Raw genomic sequence first — 25892 nt, 5'->3', positions numbered from 1 at the left:
GGGAAGGGTACAAGACCATCAACATATTTCAGAGCTCAGTACCATCATGAAAAAAATGAAGAAAATATATGAAACCATAACCACACTGCCCAGATCATGCCGCCCCTCTAAACTTAATCATTGGAGAAGAATGGCATTTGTAAGAGAGGCTACTTTGATGCCAGCAGTCATTCTAAGTAAGCTGCAGAAGTCAGTGGCTGCAACTGGAGATGAAATGCAGGACTCCACAATCTCTAAGGCCTTGCAAAAAAAAAAAAGCAGATCCTTGCCTGTAAAGACTTTGCAAATCATCATTTGGAAGATACTGTAAAGATGTGGACGAAGGTCGGGTGGTTGGAAGAGACTAAAATGGAACATTTTGACCTCAACACTAAGCAATACATGTGGTGTAAATCTAATACTGCACATCAGCCAGGCAACACCATCCCTACTGTAAAGTATGGAGGAGGTAATATCATGCTATGGGGATGCTTTTCAGCAGCAGGGACTGGAAATCTGGTCAGGATTGATGGGAAGATGAATGCTGCTAAATACAAAGAGATCCTGGATGCACACATGCTAGCCTCTGCCAGAAAGCTTACACTGGGGGAGAAGCTGGTTTTGCAGTAGGACGACGACCCGAAATACACTGCCAGAGCAACCATGGAGTGGCTTCAAATGAAGAAAATTGCTGTCCTTTAGTGGTTCAGTCAAGAGCTCTGGCCTTAACCCAATCAAACATCTCTGGCAAGACCTCAAGATTGCTGTCCACCCCTGCTCCCCAACTAACCTGGCTCAGAATGACCAATTTTGCAACGAGGAATGGGCAAGTCCTGCTCCATCACATTGTGCAAAGCCAATAGAGACTTATCAAAAAAGACTACTGGCTGTAATAGCTGTGAGAGGTGGTTTAACTAAGTACTGAGCAAAGGGGGATGAATACTTTTGAAGTGCTGACAATCCATTTTTGAATTTTTAAATTTTTCATGCTTTAAAATCATAAATTTTTTTAATTGAATTTTCAAATAGGTTACAGAAAGAAAAAAATATGATCAACCCTTCCTGCCTCCCTTTAACCCCTCCCCCCTAACATATCCCTATAGAAAAAAAAAGAGAAGAAAAAAGAAAGAAAGAAAAAGAAAGAATGCCTGGATATCGGAAGATCCCCACATGCTCCATGGAGTTCATAATAGCTTTAATATGTATATTTATTTCTTTCCCCAGATAACCAATAATTTTATCTTTGGAGCACCTATATATTTAATCCTATCTTTTGTAAATAGGGCACCAAATTTTCAGAAATATTTCATATTTATCTCTTAAATTATAAGTAATTTTTTCAACTGGAATGCAGCTAAAAATTTCATTCTTCCAACGATCTATACTTAAGTATGAATCCGATTTCCAAGTAACTGCAATAGCCTTTTTGGCTACTGCCAATGCAATTTTTATGAATTCTTTCTGATATTTATTCAATTCGGATTTTGATTTTATCCCTTCAGTATCGCCTAGTAAAAATAATGTTGGATTATGTGGAAGTTGTATTCCAATAATTTGTTCCAGTAAAACTCTTAAATTTGTCCAAAAAGGTTGAATTTTAAAACAAGACCAAGTAGAGTGTAAAAAAGTACCAATTTCTTGATTACATCGAAAACATTGATCAGATAAATTTGAGTTTAATCTATTTATTTTTTGTGGTGTAATATATAATTGATGTAAAAAGTTATATTGTACTAATCTTAGTCGAACATTTATTGTATTTGTCATACTGTCAAGACATAATCTTGACCAACTTGTTTCATCAATTTTAATATTCAAATCAGTTTCCCAATTTTGTCTTGACTTATGAATTCCTTGTTTAATTGCCTGTTTTTGAATCAAATTATACATACCAGAAATAAATTTTTTAACTTTTCCTTTATGAATTAAAGTTTCTATTTCATTAGGTTTCGGCAATAACATTGTTTGACCCAGTTATCTCTTAAATAAGCCCTTAATTGGAAATAACAGAAAAGAGTGTTATTTGATATTTTGTATTTATTCTTTAATTGGTCAAATGACATTAATATATCTCCTTCAAAACAGTCTCCTATATATCTAATCCCTTTGTGAAACCAGTTATATAAAAGTTGATTATCCATTGTAAAAGGAATAAGTTTATTTTGAATTAAAGGTCTCTTTGCTAATAAAGATTTTTTTATCTCATCATCAACATTTATCTTATTCCATAAATCAATCAAATGTTTTAGTATAGGAGATTCTTTCTTTTCCTGTATCCATTTAGATTCCCATTTATATATAAAATCTTCTGGTATATTTTCTCCTATTTTATCTAATTCTATTCTAATCCATGCCGGTTTATCTTCATCAAAAAAAGATGCAATAAATCTAAGTTGATTTGCTTTGTAATAATTCTTAAAATTTGGTAATTGTAACCCTCCTAGGTCAAATTTCCATGTCAATTTTTCCAACTCATGCTTTAAAATTGAACATGTTTTTGGGGCCCCACTGTAAAAAAAAAGCTTGTGATTCACAAATAAAAATTGACCAAAATCCCTGCTTGTAATACTCATTGATGTGAACAATGTGAACAAAGGGTTGCTGGATGAACACTTTTTCAGGGTTCTGTACGGGAAAGTCAACATTCTAATTTTGCCTGCAACCACATGAAGAAAATAAGGGTGATTATATGGTACTTTTCACAACTTCAAGATGCCCAAAATCGTTTTATAGATGGTTAACTACTTTTTTCAGAGTTGTCAGAGTTGAAATGTAGGGAGTGCAGCAGTCAGTTTGTATGTAAGAAGCTCTCAATGTAATGATCAATTTTTTGTAATGTTGATTGCGGGATACTGTCCATGACACTGGGAACAACTCTAATGTTCCTCCTTGAAATAGCATCCAGAGGTCTTTTATGTACACTTTTGAAGAAAATCAGTTGAAGTATCATTTGAAGTCCCACCGAAAGATAGCACTTCTAAAGTACACATCAGAAGATATTTTTGCATGCAAGTCTTTGTAGTGGGACTGAACACATGCTCTTTGGATCCAGACACAGAGGGCGGCAGACTGGGTCACTGCTGTGGATTCAAAGTTTCAGGTTTAGATTCAAATCTTATCAGTTGGCTACTTATCTGCACATTAGGTTGCTGGCTTAGGTCTGTGTCCAACTGCTTAATAGCATTGCAGTTTTGTGGATGTAAATACAGAATTTGTCAGCTTTAGTGCTTGTGGTAATATAGGCAATTTTCGTTTTAGGATAGTCTTTCAAAATATTCATCTGAACAGCACTTAAGTGCAATGACCTTTAGAAATCTTAAATAATAAAGAATAGAAACTGTTGTAAAGGGGATTGCAGAAGCCAATTCCAATTTCAAAAACTGCCAGCTAACATTTTACTTCTTTTTCATCCTGGGGCAGTTATCAGCAAACAGCCTCAACAAGTGTTAAAGGTACTGAGAGCTCATGAGGATTCATGGTATTCCTCATAAATCTCATTTCAAGGCAATCATAATCCAGAGCTGAGAGGCATCTGATCAGCATCATTTTGCTGGAGGCAATGGCAGCCTGATATTAACATAGCCTTAAAAACTGCTCTGATGGTGGAAAAACTATTTTAACCACTTAATGGAGTTTGCAAAGAAAATAAAGCACTTTTCAAGAGCCCGGGGAGATCAATTAGGTAGGTGACATCTTTTTTTCCCCCTTTGTAAGCACAATGTCTGATTACGGGCAGTAACGCCAGAAATAGAACACTTGAGCTAACGCTGATATATATATATATATAAAGATTGCAACAGCAAGAACATAATTTAGAATGAAGGTCAATAGGACATTATCTAAATATTTTCCTTTGATTTGAATGATTGAGCCATTTAATTTCATTTGACATTTTTTGCATGACTGCATTTTAAAGAGATGTGTACACTGTGGGCAAACTGTCTTCATTGGGTCTCAACACTTCTCTCTGTAACTGGATCACGGACTTCTTGACAGAAAGACGAGAGTCAGGCTGTGTTGGCAGTAACATCTCTAGCTCCATCACTCCGAGCACCAGCGCCCCCTGGGGCTGCTTGCACAGCCTGCTGCTGACGCGCAACTGTACATCGAACAGTACAGCACAGGAACAGGCCCTTCAGCCCACCAGGTTGTGCTGAACCAGCTAGAAAGTAAATCAACCCCCACCCCAAAATAAAAACCACCTACCTAAACAATGTCCATGCCTTTCCATTCTCCTCATATTCATGTGCCTATCTATATTGTACTGCTAGATCCAGTTCAAACTGAATCAAGTTCATTGATGGTACAATGATGGCCTCATCAATAACTACGATGAGATAGAACAGCTGGTAGAATGGTACAAGCACAACAACTTGTGTCACCAAGTATACAAAACTAAAGAGATGATTGTGGACTTTAAGGCGACGCAGGCTGACTATTCCTCACTGCACATAAATGGCTCCTTCATGGAGACAGTTAGGAGAACTAAGTTGCTGGGAGTGCACATAATGGACAGTCTCACCTGCTCCCTCAACACCACCTCTTTGGTCAAGAAAGCAGTGTCTCCACTTCCTGAGGAGATTGAGGCAGTGAGGCTCTCCCCCACCCCGCCACTTCTAAACAATTTTTACAGGAGCACCTGCCCAGCTCCATCAACATCTGGTATGGGAATTGCAAGGCATCAGACTGCAAGACTCCACAAAATGGATTGTGAGGACTGCTGAGAGGACTGTCAGAGTCTTCCTTCCAACCATCTGAGATACTTAACAGAAGTGTTGCATATGCAGGGCCCTTGAATATTATCAAGCACCAGTAGCATTACACTGTTTACTTTTTAAACCTTTGTCACCGAATGCACCTTACTATTTTGTAATTTATTTGTGGAAATATTACTTTATGTATTGTAAGTTATCTGTACTTTATTGTGTACTCTGGAGCAGAGGAATGTTGTTTTGTTTGGTGGTGTACATACATACGGTAGAATGACAATAAACTTGAACATTTTTCATCCATGGGTTAGCTGGTTTTAACTTGAAAAATATGTTTGGTAGCATAGTGGTTATAAGACCATAAGACATAGAAGCAGAATTAAGCCATTCAGCCCATCGAGCGCTCCCATCAGGGCTGATCCCAGATCCCAACCAACCCCATACACCTGCCTTCTCACCACATCCTTTGATGCCCAGACCAATCAGAAAACTATCAACTTCCGTCTTAATATACCAACAGACTTGCCTTCCACTGCAATCCGTGGCAGAGTATTCCACAGATTTACTACGTTTTGGCTAAAAAAAAAAAGTTCCTCCTTACCTCTACTCCAAAGGGTCACCCCTCAATTTTGAGGCTATACCCTCTAGTTCTGGATACACCCACCACAGGAAACATTCTCTCCACATGCTGGATTATTAAGTTAAACCCTGCCATGGTAGCTGGGACATTTACATTGCAGAATTTAAAGAAATTTCGATAGAGTAACTGTACTGGTAATAGGAAAAGAGGCCATCAAGGTCAGCCGACAGAGCTCTAGACCACTGATCTAAAGATACGAGTTGGGAGAGTTAAGGGGTCACCATGAGTTGGGGGAAAGTTCACTTGAAGTATTTACTATACCTGCAATTTAGACACGAGCTAGTGATAGCAAGTACATTCAGAAATCTCAGATTTCCATAAAAACATACTGTTTCACATTCTTCAAGAGTGGGAATCTGCCTTCATTATACAGTCAGATTATATGCCACAGCAGGCTCACCAATGTTGACAACTATTAAATGCCTCAGTTTAGGGGTAACTAGGGATAGACAATATATGCTGGCACTGCCAGCAATAGCTGTATCATGTAAATGAATAAACAAAATTAATAATGAAATTACCAGATTGCCTTGAAGTTGTATAGTTCTCCAATTTTTACAGAGAAGGAAATCTACCATCCTCACTTATTATAGTATTTTAATGAAACCTAACATCGGCAAAGCAAGCCAATCGGCCTACCACACAAACAATTCTTCAAAAAAAAAGTTCTTTGTGGAAAAAGTACAGATGTATAAAACAAAATAATTTGGCTGTCATGGAGATGGGCACAACTGGATCTCACAAGTAGTGGCTTCAAACAATGAATTCATGAAAATTTCACTCCATAGTTGAAGCACTTTCAGATGCCACAAACTCAAGTGCATGAACTGTGTAGTGTGTTTTACCGTGACTTCTTGAAATCTGTACAATATGCATAGGATCAAAAGAGATTGCATGCCTGGTTTTAAACTCTGATGGGACTCAATGACCTCAGGATTGTAGTAAGTTGCAGTCCACTGCTCACAACTCTGTGAGCTCCAGCTAACTTTAATTTCCTGCAAAAACAAACAAATTGCTGGAGGAACTCAGCAGGTCAAGTAGGAGTTTTGTTTTCCAAGTGCTTATAAACATCCTAACATTGACCTCACCGAAAAAAGGTACAGTTAATATCGACCTCAGAACCAGCAAAGTCAGTGATAATGTTCTCAATGATGGGAGTTATTGGAGCGACAGAGGTCAACTGAGTCTTGGCTGTTCCAGGTACATTTCGGCTCCTACCAGCCAAAATGATTTTTGTTAAGTACTGCAAAGGTTGCTTACTTAGGAATTCTGAGGCTAGAACATCACTTGTTTGCAGCTACAACTGGTAGTTATAAAACTATCCTGTCTTTCATAGGATCTGCTTAAATTCCACTGATGATCAGCTGCCCTATGCTGAGTTTAGTTGTGACAATGGGTCATTAGGTATATAGGGTGAAATCCATCTTTGCTGTTTAACCTTCAATGATTGATTCTCAACCATGCTTTGTTGAAATACTCACTTCTATTTCACTGAACATTAAATTGTATTCAACAGCTCATTAAATTTTCCATACACCATCTAAATTACTGTGTTCCCATGTTACTGCCCTAGCATGAAATTAAACCTAAACTAGTTCTGCAATTCTCTCCTTCTCTTTAGCCTCTGTTCTTGTGTTCCATAGCATTTCAAAGACATCATCTGTTCAATTTTACAATTCCCTTTGTTTTAGTGATTATATTTTGTTCTGTGCATTCCTTTTGCCATAGAAAACAAGCTCAGGATTTCAAAATTCCCCTCATGATTCCAAATATTTAAATTGAGGGACAGAGTGGGAACTTTAAAGGACTCTTCATCTCACATTCTCAATATTATTATCTCTTTTTTCTTCTCTTTGTATTTGCAGTTTGTTATCTTTTGCACTCTGGTTGAATGCCCAAGTTGATGCGGTCTTTCATTGATTCTATTGTGGTTATTATTCTATTATGGATTTATTGAGCATGTCTGTAAGAAACTGTAACTCAGGATTGTACATGGTGACATACATGTACTTCGATAATAAATATACTTTGAACTTGTAGCATCAATTAATTTGGTAAAGACTTGAAAATGGATCTCAGCTCTCAGGGAACTTGCCCCTTCTAATTTAACTGGGTCAGATTTAGAGGAAGTCACATTTGAAAGATGACACTGAATGAGGTCCCATTACTCTGGATTTAGGGGCATTTTGTGTGTAATGAAAGTAACCTGGGCTTTCAAGAGCCAGGGAATCCTAGCTTCTAAATGAAAGGAGCATGCAAATGCTTTTTAAAATGATCAGCAAATCTTTAGCAGAAACCATCAAACTAAAACCCTGCACAACTTTTTCATCTCTGTTTCCACGCAGGCATGTTCCAAGCATTTTCCCATGTCATCAAAAGTGCACAAACCCTCTCTAAATGCTGTATATCGTCCCTAGTGACCTTCACCCTCTGCAGTCACATGATATCACTCAGGTCTGGCTACATCACTGCTGCTCAAGAGGTTTCACCCATGAGACGTTCTAGCCAATCAAGTCTGCTCCACCAATCCATCCTGGCTGATTTATTTCCCCTCTCAACCCCATTCTCCTGTCTTCTCCCCATAACCTTCGACAACCTTACTAATCAACCTCTGCTTTAAATATACCAAATGACTCGGACTCTGGTCCCAAACTCCCCCATGATAGCAAACATGATCTCCATGTCCACTCTATCTAGTCCTTTCAATATTTGATAGGTTTCAATGAGGTACTCCCTGATTCTTCTAAACTTCAGCAGGTACAGGGTCAGAACTAGAGCTATTAAATGGATGTGTGTTAACCTTTTCATTCCCAGCACCATTCTCATGAACTTTTGCTGGACCCTCTCCAATGCCAGCACATCCGTTCTTAGACCCTACACCATGCACACACGCGCACACCCCCCCCCCCACCCCCACCCCAGGACGTGAGACGCAGATGGAAAGAATATTGTTGGCTTTCCAGTGTTCATTCTGAGGACTGAAGTGATTCTTGTTGCCGCCACTTTAATTCTCCATCCCACACCCTCCAACATCATGCAAGCTTAAAGAACAGCATTTCATCTTCCAGCTTCACTTACTGTACGCTTCTGGACTCCCCATCGATTTCTACAACTTTATCTAACTCATCCTTTCTGCATCAGAGCTGGTCACATCTGCCCTGCTGGTTATCTTCTTGGCTTAGTTTTTCTTTTTCTATTAGTACTGCCTGGCTTGTGGGGAATATCCACAGGTTACCATTAGAAACAGGCAACACTGAAAAGCTGTATTACAGGCGTCTAACTTGCCTGGTCCTTGGTTTCACCTTCCACATACAACTCTCTCCAAACTTTTTCCTACTGAAAACCAGCTTGTTTAATTCTGAACCAAAGTCTAGAACCGAAAACATGAATAGTGTTTCTCCATTTTCCCCCAAACAAGTGGGGCCTGACCATTTTCAGCAATTTGTTTTTATTTCTAATTTTTATTAACTTTCTACCCTGCTGCCAAGGACAGCAGTGTCGTGGTGCAGTAAGGTCATCTGTTTCAGCTTTACTGGTTGAAATGGGACAGTTACCCTTACAGTTGCAAAGATTGGAGTTGTTGTTAACATACTGGATTAATTTGAGGCGACCCACATCTTCCACGTCATCCACATTGAGAGGATTTCTAGCGTAACCTTGATACCAAATACATAATCAGTTTCTCTCTCACATAAACAACTATCCTCTTCTTGCTTGTTTACTAGTTTATATGATGTTTTCTATGTCTCTGTAGTTAACAAAATAAACCTGCATCCATTAGGTCCGTTATTGTGTCCCTGAACATACAATCACAAAACAATTTAGTATCCTGATCTGTTCTTTAAAGTTTAGTGAATGCATATTACAACTGCTGATGTGGCCAAGCAACACACACACACACACAGAGTGCTGGAGGAACTCAGCAAGTCAGGCAGCATCTACGGAAATGAATAAACTGTAGACATTTTGGGCCGAGATTCTTTCTCTGGACAGAAAAGGAAGGGATAAGACAGCAGAATAAAAAGGTGAGGGGAGGGGAAGGAAGACAGCTGGAAGGTAATAGGCGAAGCCAGGTGGATAAAGGGCTGGAGATGAAGGAACCTGATCAGAGACAAGAGTGGACTAGAGAGAAAGAGAAGAAAGAGGGGACCCAGGGAGAGGTGATAGGCAGGTGAGAAGAAGTAAAAGTGGGGAATAGAAGAAGAGGAGGGGGAGGGAATTTTTCTCAACTACATTCATGCAATCACGTTGGAGGCTACCCAGATGGAATATAGGGTGTGCTCCTCCAACCTGAGTGTGGCCTCATCGTGGCAAAAGAGGCGGCCATGAACCGACATGTCAGAATGGGAATGGGATTCAGAATGAAAATGTTTGGCCACCAGGAAGTTCTACTTTTGGCGGATAGAGTGGAGGTGCTCAGTGAAGTGGTCCCCCAATTTCTGATGGGACTCACCAATGTAGAGGAGGCCACATTGGGAGCACCAGGCACAGCAAAGGACTCCTGCAGATGTGGGGCCCTGAATGGAGGTGAACGGGAAGGTGCCAGTAAGGAGATTAGTGGGGACACGTGAATCACAGAGGGAGTGATCCCTGTGAAAACCGGAGAATGGAGAGGAGGTAAAGATAGGTTTGGTGACATGATCCCTTTAAAGATAGCGGAAGCTGTGAAGAATGGTGTGTTGGATGCAGAGGCTCATGGGGTGGCAGATACGGAGCACCTCCGCTCCATCCGCCAACAGAGGAAATTCCTAGTGGCCAAACAGTTTAATTCTGATTCCCATTTCTGTTCCAACATGTCGGTCCATGGCCTCTTCTTATGCCAGGATGAGGCCACACTCAGGGTGGAGGAGCAATACCTTATGTTCCATCTGGGTAGCCTCCAACCTGATGGCATGAATATCAATTTCTCCATCTGTTTAAAAAAAATTCCCTCCCCCTCCCTTCTTCTATTCTCCACTCTGGCCTCTTATCTCTTCTCATCTGCCTATCACTTCCCCCTGGGTCCCTTCCTCCTCTCTTTCGCCTATGGTCCACTTTCGTCTCCTATCAGATTCCTTCCTCTCCAGCCTTTACCTTTCCTACCCACCTGGCTTCACCTATCACCAAGGAAGGAGCTATCCTCCTTCCCCCAACCCTTCCCCACAACTTATTAATTTTGGCATCTTCCCTCCTCCTTTCCAATCCTGAAGAACTGTTTTGGCCTGAAACATCAATGGTTTATTCATTTCCATGGTGCTGCCTGACCCGCTGAGCTCCTCCCGTATTTTGTGTTTGTTGCTCTGGATTTCCAGCACCTGCAGAATCGCTTGTGTTTATGATTTGCTAATGAGGCCGCTTCTCCATCCATTATGCGACCAATTCCTCAGGTGACACTAGCACTCAAGAGCATCGTGGATTTCACAGCAATGATCACAACAAACCTGGCTAATGGGGATTATCGGTGGTTGGTTAAAAGGTAACTGGGAACTGAACCAGATATTTGATGTCTGTCATTCAAATAATAATTAGTCATGCACATCAAAAACCCAACAAGTTAATTAAGATGATACAGGGGGAAAAAAGACAGTATAGCATGTGAAGTTCAAAGACAGATCCTTCTATAGGAATGGTGACAAACTAATGTGAGATGGCGGCAACACACAACGATCTGATGAGTATCGTGAAAAGCAGATGTTGATGATTAAAATGTGCCATTCGGGAAATGATAAAGCATCACATTCAACAGTACCTGGAAGGCCAGTTGATGAGGGAAGGTGTCTCGCCATTGGAATCTCTCTGTAGGAACCATTCATTCTTTACTTTCAATGTGTTGCTATATGGAAGTATAGCAGAGACATCCAGAGTCAATTTGATACCAGAATTCCATACCTGCAGGTACTCTTCCCTATTTTACTGCAATTATCCATTGTGAGCTAACGAACATTTGCAGAAATCACTCCCTTCTTTGTTTGAAAGGTTTTTAAACAGGCACACAGGGCACAGGTTACAATGAGTAAAATTAACAAAAGGACTTCTGTTACAGATGTAGACAATTTCTGTAAAATTCACAAAATATAGTGTTAATAATGTTTTCATCTACAAGCTCCTTGGACCACCGGAAGAGCTTCCATAGGGACATGCTGTCTTCTGCACCCTCCCCCAATCAATTATAATTTTTCACACATGGGTGAACCAGTCTAGTTGACCAAGGCCTTCACAACTACCGGAGTCCACATGTAGCAGAAATGAACCACCAAATACTGAACAACCTGTGAGTACCAAAAGGCAAACATTAAAGAAAAGTAGACAATTAAACCAGTTTTAAGATCAAATGCAATTTTAGATGAGAATATTTTGTTGATATGTATTATAGAACAACATTGAGCATCTGGAACAGCAAGACCAAACAGAATGGACAGTGGATCTGATATGCTGGACCTGAACGAATATTAACAATACAAGTTGAAATACATCAATGAAATCTAAATATATTCTGTACCTGTAAAAGTATTAAGCACCTTTAGGGAGGGCTGCACCAAAAAGAGAATTGCAGTGATAAATGGGTCGCATTGTACTCCTCCTTATCACTAAACATACAGCAAGGAAACAGCCATCTTTAACCTCCTTGCTGCAGATTTCTGCTCTAAAACTGATCCAAGTCTTATGCTTGTCCCATTGGCTGTGAAAAAGTGCACAGAGAATTTAAGAGCTGTAAGAGTTCCCTGTAGTATTCAGAGATACAGCTTTGCTATCACTAATTTTTTTTTCAAATAAATTTTTTTTGGCACTCAAATATCCAGTTGCTACTTATATTCATGGGTTATTTTAATGGCAGCCAGAACTCCAATCACAAAACTACACCACACTATAAATATTTTAACGTGCAATTAACACTACTGAAATCCTGGAGGAGATGATGACAACTTTATGCAGTAGTTTGGTTACTTAGCTATAATCAGCAGATTTAATGTGGCTGTGCTGGTCTACACTCACTGGGAGCATGGCAATATTTACTAAATACATTGTTATTTTATTAAATTGCAATTAATCCAACTACTTTATATGCATTGACTATCTCAGGCTCTTCTTGTTAGTCTCCTTAAATCAATAACGGCAAAATGATGAAGGTAGGCAGCTGTTGTACAGTTGATAGAGAAATGAGCCATTGGTTACCGTGAATAGATTTAGAAAGCTTAGATATTTCTAGGAATCAAGTGTTAACCATCCGAAAATACAAAGTCAATATTTTTGTAAATAAATATATAGAGCCGAAAAAACAGGACTTCAGTTTTCAAAATGACTTGAATAGTTCCTGTGTACCCATCACTCAAGGGGCGGAACTGACAGCCTCATGATGACAGGTCAATATTTGAAGCAGGAAAAGAAGGGGTCATGTGAAGAGTATAAAGCTGTTTAACTACTTCATTAGTTTCCTATACAAGGTGAGGACAGGCATGGTAAGCCTCATGAGCTCATCTCATATCCATAAAAATGCTGTGGATATAACTTCCAAGAAGCAGACTACGCTGTCACATGTAGGACTAGTTGCATTTACTTCTGCCATTGATCAGCCATGGAATGTCAAAGATTGGCAGTAAGCTTTAATGACAGTATGTTTTTCCCCTGTCTCCCCTGAAAATGTGCCAAGAGAGACGCTGCATTGATTTCTTTAAAACTGCCATGACCAACAAAACAAAATTCTAGTCTACCAAGAAATGGAAAGACCCACTATTCTGACACTTCTTAAGATTGAAATGAAAGTTCTCCAAAGCATCCAGATAGAAGTGGATCAACAAGCAAGGACCTTTTAGAACTCAAAATCAGATCTTAATTCAACCATTTACAAATTGCATTCATGACTTTGTGTCCTTGTTTGAAAACTACACGACTTCTGTGTGCCAACAATTAATTCTTAATTGTTTTGCAGATATTTTGAAATTAAAGTCAGCAAAAACTTCCTGCTTTCAATTTCTCAGAGTTTTGTGAACCTAAACTGTCAAACATTCGAAGTTTCAACACAAATAGTCTATTTTGGGTTTTATGGGTCGAGAAATAGAACGGTTGTAGTATGTTTATTTGCTCTCAAACAACTGAACAGGGAGAGTGCCCATAAAATAAAGTGGATATTTGTATTTTAATAATAAATTTGTAAGTAGGTTCTCATGGTAGGATTTCATATGAAAAAACAGATATGCGACTGTGGTTTGGGTCTGAAGTATTCCCGCCATTCACTGTCAACAGCAAGTTACTGCAATAGGTTTAATCTGCTTTTGGAAATAAAGTATATGTGAAAATTTTACATTGGTGTCTGTAAAGTTAGCTTAAATTTCAAAACAATTTACTGTATGTGAAATGTTCTGGCATGTTTGAGGCAGACTTTATATAAATGTAAATTCTTTCAATTTCATCTAAGCAGATGGATTTTACATGTGCAACTTGCTGAGGTTATGCCTGGAGCAAGTCACAGACAGACAAATAATTGACAGCTTTAGGACTTTGTGGCAGTTCTGAAGCAAGTGGCAGGGGTTTGGGGTGGGGGCGGCGATGAGTGGTGGTGGACGGAGAATAAAATACGTTGCGAGGTTTGGGAAAGTTCATTCCAGAAGAGGCATCACAACTGAGGTTTGATTGGGCCTCAAGTCAATCAGAGGCAGGCAACTAATGAGAAAAACCTGCAAAACATTTGAGATTAAAATTATGGTATGGCATACAGGGTTTGGACGTGCAGGTGACACAGAGAACCCGAGAAGGAAGTTACAGGTCGCAGAAAGATGGGGAGAGGGGTAACAAAAATCACAACCTGAATAGAAGTGCACTTTGACATCCATGTGAATCTACTATATGATGATATTGATAGTGCAAAAGTCAAAATCATTGTCATTCTCCTCACAATATCCACATATTAATATTGTTTACCAAATATTGTACTTAAAGAAAATCATGAACCTCAACCATGTATTCTGGCACTGGCCAAGAAACAGTATATTGTTGAGCTTTTTGTCATCTTAACTTGGTTGCAACTTAACTCAGAGATGCAGCCAACAAATTGAATAATGAGTATTGACAATGCCAGATTAAAGTTTATGGCAAAGCTCAAGCCCCAAAAATATAAACAATCATGGACAATGAGTCCTTTCAAATAACCAGACTTACTCAAATTTAGTAATTAACCTGAGTGTAAATTACATTGAACCAGCAATAGGAATGTGAAACACCAAGGAATATCATACTTGAAATGCAGTGTCCCAGCGTACCGACCAGAGTATCAGCAATTTGTCAGCTGCAGCAGATCTTTAGTTTTAACATTGATCTAAGCAAAATCCGATCAGCTGCTATTTAACACAAATGATATAATGTAACAAACACACAAAGAGTAAGTGTTGTGAATTTAAAGTGAATAATTTAAATGCAGAAGGACAAACTACAACAACTCCAAAAATGGAACTCTTCCATTTGGGACAGATAATGCTCATTTGAAACCAGTGGAAGGTAATGAAAAAGCTTCCACCTACAAATGAGCCCCACCAAATGTGTGACACTGGTATGATTAGAAAAACTAAGATTAATCATAAATTATTAGGTAGCAACTAACTTATGTAATTAGTTCTGTATTTCTGAAACTATTAATTATCTAGTGAGAATCATTAAAATAAAGTTTCATAACTCAGAATACATGAACGTGCACAGATTAATGCTCATTAAAAATTGAGGATGCTCTTCAAGAAATTCAAAACTTCTCTGAACTAAGTTCTTTGACATAAATAAATTCTTACCCTTGTTTATTGTGCAAGCTTTGGGATTGCTCACTAACTGCGTTAAACGATTCTGAGAACTGCTTCGGTGATACAAGTGAAACTCTCCAAGGAGATGGTGGGGATTCTGGCACGTCAGTCACAGTAGAATCCTTGCTACTTGAAGGTTCCAAATTTTTCCCTTTGGCACTAATCTCAAGTGCTTTTTTCTGATTTTCTTCATTCAGCAGAGTTTCTCTTTCTTTGAAACTATTGCCATCTGAGGAGAATTTTTCTATAGATACACCAGCTGACAGGCTTCCTGCTTCATCAACTATTTGATCCCTGGAACTTTGCAACTTTGTTAAGCCACTGCTGTAAACCTTTTCGGATGGTGATGGCACTTGTTCAGTTAGATCAATTTCCTTTCTTGGTCTTGAGTACTTGGATGCAATGCTCTCGTCATGTTCAGGATCCAAGGCAATTCCATATTTCTCAGCCAGCTGTCGCCTCCTCTCAGCTTTGTATTTGGCTATCCTCTCTGCTTTCGCATCTAACGCTTCGAGATTCACACCGGCGATGCAAGGGGACTCAACGTTCATGTGTCTAACCTCTCCTCGGCACCTAGGTCTTGACTGCCTTTCTGAATAAAGGTCTTCAGTAAGATGATGATCTGAGCCTTCCTTATCCGATCTTCTACCTGTGTAAAAAAAAACCTTTGTTAATATCAAATACAGTAAAACGCCATCAGCTGCCACCTTTCCAATGTTCCTCTTATAAATGGAGGCACGTCTTTAAGGAAACACACTACTCAATTTTTCCTTTGTGGAACTGCTTTCTGCAGCACACTTCCTTGGACCTAATCCAGTTTATGAACTGTGGAGCACAGCAGCAGTGTTCTTCACCTTCCAAAAAAAAACTGCTGGAATGTCAACATTTTAAAAGGGGGGCAAGCAAAAAACAAAGGAACCACTGTTGGTCTTCTCTAATTTCTCTGGTCAAGTATTAATTGCAAATAAGCATCAATCTGATGGAAGAGCTCAGCAGGTTCAGCAGATTGTTTGTTGCTCCAGATTCCAGCATCTGAAGTCTTGTGTCTCCTCTGTATTCATTACTAATGATGTTACCACATTTATTTCATCAGCTTCTTGAGACAAGGCACTTCACTTTGTCCATTAAAGAGCAATTTTAATTTCCCATTTTATACAGCCTCTCCCCAATTTATATTAATACTTCGGCAATGAGAGGAATTTTCTATTTTCTTTCAAAGCTGTCCAAATCATGAAAATAATTCAATCTTTTCTACCTTTTCTGCTCAAGAAAAAGCATTCGACTTGCAAATGCTATTTATGGTGCGCGGTATGTGCCAATGATTTATTGGGCTGAATCTTCTACTCTCTGGAGCTTTTGCATTTTAGTGCATTTGAATTGTTTTACCAGACAATGAAGCGACTGGTCAGGAGGCATCCAACAGTACAAATGCAGAGGTTTGTTAGTGTTCTCTGACAAGGCGAACCCCCTTAGCTTTCTAAGAAAGTAAAGATACTGGCACGCCTTCTGTTTAATTGCATCTTTGTTCTGGGCCTAGGACAGGTCATCTCTTAGGTTAATGCCCAGGAATTGAAAGCAAGAATTCAAATGCCCCAAATTATGCACAGTTTAAATTTTGTCCAACAAATAAAAGGTACTCTTTGTTCTGTAGTGCTGTCTGATTATAACCGATCATTTCAGCCATTCAACACATTCGCTATAGGTCACACTACCCTAAAGATGGTTATTGATAGGCTCAAAAGTCATGGGCAAAGCATGTATTTTATGTTGCTAAATGCCCCAAATTCAGTGGCCACTAAGCTAGACTACAAGCCCCTACACCTCCTCCCTCACTATCATTCAGTGCCTTAGACAGTCCTTCCAGGTGAGGACGCACTTTACCTGCGAGTCTATTGGGGCATAAACTATGTACCATGCTCCTGGTGTGCCCTCCTGTACATAGATGAGACCCTACGTAGATTGGGAGACTGCTTCGCTGAGCACCTACGTTCCACCCACCAGAAGAAGCAGGATCTCCTAGTGACCACCCATTTTAATTCCACTTCCCATTCCGATATGTCAGTCCATGGCCTCCTCTACTGTCGCGATGAGGCCACACTCAGTTTGGAGAAACACCACCTTATATTCTGTCTGGGTAGCTTCCAACATGATGGCATGAACATTGATTTCTCAAACTTCTGGTAATTTTCCTCCCTCCTCACCATTCCCTTTTCCCTTTCTCACCTTACCTCCTTGCCTGCCCATTGCTTCCCTCTGGTGATCCACTTTCTTTCTACCACTGGCCTTCTGTCCTCTCCTATTAGATTCTCCAGTTCTTTACTTCATCCCTCTTGGTTTCATCTATCACTTTGTGTTTCTCCCTCCCCTCTCCCCACCTTTCAACTCTACTCCTTATCTATTTTTCCTTCAGTCCTGCTGAAGGGTCAAACATCGACTGTACTCTTTTCCATTGACACTGCCTGGCCTGCTGAGTTCCTCCAGAATTTCGAGCGTGTCGCTTGGATTTCCAGCATTTGCAGAATTGATTCTAGTTTTATGTAATAACCTCATTTAAATTCACCAGTTGAAAAGGTAGGATCCTGTCTCCAGATAGCAAGTCCATTTCATATCCCTCCCCCTTCAATAACAATGCTAATATAGTCAGTTAACATTAAACTAATTGTAAAGTTGGTAATACACAAGTATTTTATCCATAAACTTCTTTTACATAAATGAAGGGCCATTTACCTTAATAAATATATCAGAAAGAGAAGTAATCTGCTTGTAAACTCACTTATCACTCACTTTGTTGGAAGAATATTTGTGCTATGAAAACAAATGGAGAATCAGAATGGCAAAACAAAATTTTGTACAGAATTCTAACAGCTTTTTGAGTTAAGCAGCATATCAGCATGGTTCTTTATGCATCACCTGTGCCCTGAACATTTCACTCAATCCAATTGATTCAGTTATAAGAAGTCTCGTACCCAGAGGTGGACTGCAAGCATCGGAAGCTCGTGTGTATCTAGGAGTATCTTCCTCCAGTAGGCGATGAGTAACTAATCCAGGACAATTCTGTAGCAACACTGGCTGTGTTTCACTTCCAATCCCTTCCAAACGTCTTGCAATTCTCTCTTTTCTACACAGAGATGAAGACAAAGATCATACATTATCAAAGCAATTTGAGAAAGTACTGTGGATTCCAGTTAATTAGGGCACACGAGGACCAGTACATTTTGACCCAATTGAGTGGTTACCCCAATTAGCCAAATTTTTTTTAATGGAAATTGTTAAAAGTTATTAAAAAAATGACTACCGTTTAACTGAGTAACAAATTAAGTATTTAAATGAAATACAGAACAAAATTAAAATGCTGCATTCCTCCAGCATTTTGTGTGTATGTTGCTCGGATTTCCAGCATCTGCAGATTTTCTCGTTTGCGATAAAATTAAAACACTACCAAAACTACTGTAAAACTGTATATAAGCTCCTAATAGTTATCGATGGAGGAATTCATCCAGTGTATGCTGATGTGCTCTTTTTATTGATCGTAAATGAACAAAATGAGTGCAGATACTAGTGCAGATAGTGGACAGCCTTCAAACATGGTTTTCGATGATTGCATCCTCCAAATCTTCATTTTCATTGTAACATTCAAGGTGATTGTTGATGCCTTCAAGTTCGTTGCAGTTTTTATCTTGCTGAAGTTGAGAAATCGCTTCAATTTCACACTCAAGTTTCTGGCATCTCAGAGTCTGAATGCTTGAAACCGCTCTGACTGTCTTTCTGTTTATTACTCTCCAACTATCAGTGACAAAAATCGCTGCTTTTTGATGCAAATTTTTTTTTTTAAACTTCACTCTAAGCACGGTGCAGCATCTAACAGCCACATGACATGCACATGACTGAAGTTAGTTAGAAACTGTTCAGCAACAGTCTCCTGTCTCATTTAAGTATCACAGTGTCCCAAATAAATGATGGTAATCTGGCTGTTTTCTCAGTTTGTTTTTGTTCTTTAAAAGTGTCCTAAAGAAATGGTTTCTCCAATTAACCAATGGTCTAATTAATCGAAATCCTCTGTATCTTCAAAAGAATGAACGCACTGTGAAAACATTGAACTAACTGTTCAGTGATTCTAACAGCACATTTACTTACAAATTAAAGTACAGCCCATCTATTGGCATTTAATAATTCAACCCAAGAAGAGCTTCAAAAAGAATCCTTATTTACCTGTTCATTTCCGCAGAGGATTTTTGCCCAGCTTCAAAAAGTTTTCGAAGTTCAGATACTGGAAAATAGCAATATTTGAAAACATGTCAAAATGGCAGACATGACATTTTATAATTAAATAACCACAATAATACATTGAGGAATCTAGGTGAGGGGAACTGTTTAGCAGTATCATTAATTAATCACAATTTTGGAACGGAGACTCAATCCGACTCTGATGGCTGCACCTAAAAGGCCAATCCTGAGAAGCCAACATGAATTTTTATATATCTGCAAAACTGGCAAGATAGCTGTGGTTTCTAAAGAAAAGGTTTTATTAACCTGTAATCAATGCAAGATAGAAATCCATTGGCATTAAGAGAAAACACAGAAGAAAGTGCCGGGGGTTACATATATCCTATCTATGGAATAACTGTATTGGACTCTGGGGAAACAAAAATGAACTGAACACACAAAGTGAGTTAAAGGGGAGCAATGTGACCATTATTTAAAAGAAAACTCCAGGAATTTATTTTTTTTTTTAAAAAGAAAAAGTTCTTCACCGTCAGTACCATCAGCTGTCAAAGCTTGAAGTCCATTGCCAACGTTACTCAATCTTTCAACTAGAGATTCAAAATGCTCCCCAATAGCTCATCTGGCACTTCCCCAGAGCCATGGGCACAAGACAGAACGTGAGAGAAATAGAAAAATATAACATTGGAGGAAAACAGTGGCAAAGCAATAAAGAAAAGTGAACAAAATACCCTTCCCCAAGTAATATCAAAACAGCTCATCCATATTTAATACAAATCTATCTTTTGTTTTTAAAAGCAGATGCTTATTGCAGGTCAAATTCCAGCTCTTGGTGTTATGCCGTTGGCCCCCTCCTTTGTGAAAATCGCAAGAACTCTAGTTAAGGGGGGTCAACTGACCCAAGAGAGAGAGACGTGCGGAAGACCACGTTCTCCCAAGAAGCAGAATAACGGTGACTTTGACTATTGTCTCATGGAGACCACGTGAAAAGCCCTCGGGCAAAGTGGGCTGGTTGAGAGAAAGATCGCATTACCTGCAACTTGATTGATACCTGCGATCCCGTGAAGAAGTATAAAGGCGGGTCTGAGGGGAGGACCCTCAGATGCACCTCAGATGCACCCAGCAGACGCACCCAGGAGACACGAGATCGATTCCCGTGGGAGCGGGACGCCATTTTGAAGGAAGCCACGTACGCTAGATTCCGACTTTGAATCTGTGGCTAAAACCAACGAAAGACTGCTTTTAAAAATAACAACGGGGAAGTCTGCTCCCCTGATTCCAAGGATTTGCTCTGCCAAGACGACGGGCAAGTGTGCATCTTTTCTAAATTATAAAGGAAAAAGCCTGCAAACTTCTGAGTGACTCTTAAGACTTCCGTTGGACTCAGTATTACCCCCTAGACAACTGTAGAGCTTATTTCTGATTGATTATGGTTACACCGGTGTTTTAGATTGAGTTTTGACGATCTGAATGTTTTGTATTAACCATACGTTTGTGCCCTTGTTGAATAAAACGTTTGAAAATAGTAGCATCCGACTCAGCTGATCCATCTATCTTTGCTGGTAAGTTACCTGGTTACGGGGTTAATACAAATCTATCTTTTGTTTTTAAAAGCAGATGCTTATTGCAGGTCAAATTCCAGCTCTTGGCAAAACATTTTCCTATTTCCAATTCATCTGCACCATATTACCAGCATGGAAAAAGTAATGCCTGATTGGCAGGGGGCAGAGAGGGAATAAAGGAAACCTTTTCTGTTTGCCTGCTATTGATGTTCTGCAGGGGCCAGTGTTGGGACCGCTTCTTTTTACACTCCATGTCAATGATTTGGATGGCAAAATTGATGGCTTTGTGGTCAGGTTTGCAGATGCTACAAAGATAGACTTAGGATTGAAGAGTGTTGAGGAAGCATGGAGGTTAACTTGCAGGTTGAGTCTGTGGTGAGGAAGGCAAACACAATGTTAGCAAACATTTGGAGAGGACTAGAATATAAAAAAGGGATGTAATGTTGAGACTTTATACAGCACCGGTGAGGCCTCACACAAGTATTGTGAGCAGTTTTGCGCCCCTTATCTAAGAAAAGATGTGCTAACATTGGAAGGGGCTCAAAGGAGGTTCACGAAAATGATTCCAGGAATGAAAAGCTTATTGTGTGAGGAGCGTTTGATGGCTCTGGGGCTGTACTTGCTGGGAATTTGAAGAATGAGAGAGTATCGCTTTGAAACTTATCAGATGTTGAAAGGTCTAGATAGAGTGGATGTGGAGAGGGTGTCTCCTATAGTGGGGGAATCTAGGACCAGAGGGAACAGCTTCAGAATAGAAGGATATCCCTTTACAACAGAGATGAGGAAAATTTTCTTTAGCCAGAGGGTGGTGAATCTGTGGAATTCGTTGCCACAGGTGGCTGTGGAGGCCAGGTTATTTGGTGTATTTAAGACCGAGGTTGATAGATACTTGATAAGTCAGGGCGTGAAAGATTATGTGGAGAAGGCAGCAGAAGGGGGTTGAGAAGGAAATGGATCAGCTATGATCAAATGGCAGAGCAGACTCGATGGGGAGAATGAGCTAATTCTGCTCCCATGTCTTTTTGTCCTGTGGTATTATATTGCTTTTTCTGCAAGATCAAATGAGAACCATTACAGCAAATTAACCCATTCGGTTGCTAGATATGACGTGTCAAGACATCAGGGATTCATTAATGAGATGATTTCAACATTGAATAATTCCCAAGTAAAAAGTTCCTTGGTTTCCAGTATCTTGTCCACTTGATTTATTTCTGCATTTGAGGTTAACCAGGTGTAACATCTCCAAGTTTAGTAGCCTAGAATCATTTCACTGAATCAGTTGGTCAAATATCACACACTCAATTAGTGCAGAAACCTGTTCAGAACAGTAACATTTTGACATAGGAAAGTTAGATATTTTCAGTAAGTGGTTGATCACAAAATCACACAGAGTAGAGTAAATGTATGGTCATATATGAGAGGTCTATGCAAGGCAACATCTATTATCTGGGTTGGATAATATTATATCAATTGGCTCATTTGCAGCAAAAAACTGCTCATTAAAATATTTTTAAAAATTTTGTCCATTTGTCCATTTAACTACTCAAACTATGCACAATAATTTAGGAATGATAGGAATATTCTAAAATCTTTAATAATTGGTAAACTTCTTAAAAGGTAATATGTGGCATTGGCGACATATGGCAATGTTTTGTGGGTGGGCAGCTCACAGAACTACTAGATATACTTCTGAAAAATGAGCACTGCAATCTTCAACCTGCAATTTCCCTTTTAGAAATGTGCTTTTGAACCTGAAAGGTACATTTCAGGTTCCTGAAGGATTCAAGAACATCTCCCACTTTTCTTACTGCTACCGTGGAGCAGGAGCAGAAGGTGCAGCAGTCTTGCGTCGCACACCACCAGGTTTGGGAACAGTTGTTGCTCCAGAGCCTCTGGTCTCCAGGATGGACTTCAATTGCATCAGTTCTAAAATGACTCTGCAGCTGAGGACTCAATTTCGGGGATCCTGCAGTTAATTTTCTATGTATTATTTGTCTGCTTTTTAAAAACTATTTGCACAGATTTGTCCTCTTTTGCACACTTGTTGTGTGAGGTTTATTGTGGATTCTATTGTACATCTTTGTGGGTGCCTGCAAGAAGATGAATACTAAGATTGCATACGGTATGCGTACTTTAATAATAAATTTAAACTTTGAACCTTAAATTTACTGCAAATGTTGGCAATCTGAAATTGAAACAAAATGGCTGACCCCGTTCAGGTCAGCCGAGTACCAATGAAAGGTTAATAGCTCAAATGTTAGCTCTATTTCTCTGTCCACAGTTGCTGCCCAACTTATGATAATTTCTAGCATTTCCTGTGTACTTTAAATCTTAAAAAAAAGCAATCAAAACTTGCAATTTTCTAAATTTTACACTCCCAGCAATGGAGCAATCCTTTCAATGCTAAAGTTCCAGCAGTAGTCTCAAGGACTGACTCAGTCTCCAATGGAGAAAGCAGTTCCTTTGGTTTGCCCAGTAGCTCAAGATGGCAGAATGACTGATGTCATCCACCTGCATACAAAGTCTTTGCCCTTTCTTCTGAATATTTAGTATTAAGAACAATTTGTCAGGCTTTGTGGACGATACTACCTTTTTCAAAACTACATGCTGATTGACAGTGGGTTGGACCACTCTGCATGTGGTCTCCTGCCTGGCCTTGTCACCCATGGTTCTTGCCTGCTGCACTAATTCTTTTGGATGTGGAACGCCAGAGAAGCTGACACTGCCATCCCACCCCTCCCCAGATAGTTATGTTGTGAGCTGGAGGGATGTCCAAGCAGTGAGGAATCCCCAGGCCGAGCAGCTGTCCAAGGCTTTCTTTGAAAGTTTGTAGAACAGTCAGAAATATTTTAAAAGAATTTAATCTGTTTTTAAACTAAAATGTGTCAAAAGTACATTAATACTTTTAATTTTCTAGTTTTTCCCAAAATAAATTGAAGTAAAAAGCATTTACCTTTTGCCACAGGGCCAGTAAGGCTGTTTGGGTAGTGCTGCTGCTGGTATTCTATCCTTCCCTTGTGCACAGCCGAAGACTCTATGTGAAGTGCACGCAGGTACTTTCATCACTGAGTCACTGCCCTGCCACTGAACTGAACACAAGTGCAACTGCAGAGCGGAGAGTCCGAACCACGAATGGCAATTTCACAGGGAAAAAAACTCCAAATATCGTGTAGTTGTTACATACAGGCAAACACCATAAACGTGGTGCAAGCTTTAGATGTTCTCCTTACTGAAGGATAATTCAGACATTATTCTGACACAACTCCTTGAGAGTAGCTCTTAAAGAATTAAATTATTGATGATACGTATTTTTAAAAATATTTCTTATATTTGGTATATTCACAATTGAAACTCCATATTAGTTTTATTAAAGATATTTTTAATAGCTGCTGGGGAAATCCAGCACTTCTGAGAGTTTCCTCCCACATCACAAAGACCTGTTAGGTTAATTAGCCATTGCAATTCCTCTTGTGGTAGAACTGGGAAGAATAGGCAGAATTGAGGAGATGGAGATCAGGGTACTGCCCTCGCTTGTGTACCAAGTAGGCAATTCTCAGCCCATGTCGGTTTATTATTCCAATACTGCAAACTCTAACCTTGTTGGCACCTTATCGAGAGTCTACAGAAATGTGAAACACCATATCCACTTTTTCTCTGTATGTATTTTGCTCCAGGTCCTCGAAGAATTCCAATAGATTAGACAATTTTCTATTCATAGATCCATGTTGACTCCGTTTAGTCCTTTTATTCCTTTCTAGATGATCTGTTTTTACAATCATTCATTTTCCCACTACTGATGAAAAGCCAACAGATAAATCATTCCAGGTTTTCTCTCTTTTTTTCTTAAATAACAGGCATCATCTGCTACTCTCCAATTTGCAGGAAATCACTCCAGAGTGTACAAAGCTTTGAAAAGCACTAACTGATGCATCAGATAGCTGTATAGCCAATTCCTTTTTGGAGGTAGATCATTGGGTACTTGGGATTGTAAAAAAAATATGGCATTCAGTCTTGCCGCTGATTTCCTTCAGTCTCCCATTCTTGGTAGACCTTTCTTTTTGTGCCTCATGTAATTTTTGTTTAATTCTTCAACCTTTTCACTATTCCCCATTATAAATTCACAAGCCCCTCTCTGCAAGGCGTCCATATTTGCCATTGCACATTTTCCTCTTTTACTTCTCTCACACAGGGTTTTCATATATCTCATCAGTTTACCCTTACAATCTACTTTCTCTTTATCAACTTCTTTGTCTATTTTATTTGGGCTTTCACATACTCCCAATCATTTGACTTAACAATATTTTTTTTTCTTCTTTAATAGGCTATTTTTCCCAATTTTAAGCCTTTAATAAGGTATATATATTGCCTGTCCATTATACCTTCTAATGTAGTTTCTATTTGCCCTTCCAAATTTGTGTAGTTTCCTTTGTACACATGTAAGTACACCATTTTAGATTAACTGTATCGTTACAAACTCAAAATTCATTATTATGGCTAGGCTTCCCTAAACCTTTGGAACAAGGTTTTTTTAACCAATTATATTGAGAGGAATAGAGTGGACAGCCAGCACCTCTTCCCCAGGGCACCACTGCTCAGTACAAGAGGACATGGCTTTAAGGTAAGGGGTGGGATGCTCAAGGGGGATATTAGAGGAAGGTTTTTCACTCAGAGAGTGGTTCCTGCGTGGAATGTACTGCCTGAGTCAGTGGTGGAGGCAGATACACTAGTGAAATTTAAGAGACTACTAGACAGGTATATGGAGGAATTTAAGGTGGGGGGGTTTGATGGGAGTCAGGGTTTAAGGGTCGGCACAACATTGTGGGCCGAAGGGCCTGTACTGTGCTGTACTATTCTATGTTCTACATAACAATACTAGCGGTGGATTCCTCAACACATTGATTTTGTGTATGGTCCATGAGTTGATCCTCATTACTATCAGTTAAACGTCTTCAGGATATGTGAGGTACTCCATGATTATTGTATTACCTCATGCATCTCTAATTTCCTGATTTATACCATA

General features: G+C 39.4%; 1 protein-coding gene across 12 annotated transcripts in view; it reads right to left on the bottom strand.

Moving 5' to 3' along the window:
- svila (supervillin a) overlaps positions 1-25892 on the bottom strand; it is a 261547-nt gene that overhangs the window by 108530 nt on the left and 127125 nt on the right. For all 12 annotated transcript variants that reach the window (XM_073054765.1, XM_073054768.1, XM_073054766.1 and 9 more), the window contains 4 exons: positions 19299-19356; positions 18056-18207; positions 15081-15738; positions 11057-11140 (listed from right to left, as the gene is read on the bottom strand). In XM_073054765.1, coding sequence (XP_072910866.1) covers positions 11057-11140; positions 15081-15738; positions 18056-18207; positions 19299-19306 — 902 coding nt within the window. In that variant the 5' untranslated portion in view covers positions 19307-19356. The remainder of the gene's footprint in view (positions 1-11056; positions 11141-15080; positions 15739-18055; positions 18208-19298; positions 19357-25892) is intronic.

Source organism: Hemitrygon akajei, chromosome 8, assembly GCF_048418815.1.
Source record: "Hemitrygon akajei chromosome 8, sHemAka1.3, whole genome shotgun sequence".
NCBI lineage: Eukaryota > Metazoa > Chordata > Chondrichthyes > Myliobatiformes > Dasyatidae > Hemitrygon > Hemitrygon akajei.
Note: the sequence above shows the minus strand (reverse complement) of the source record. Positions and strands in the feature narration are given on the sequence as shown.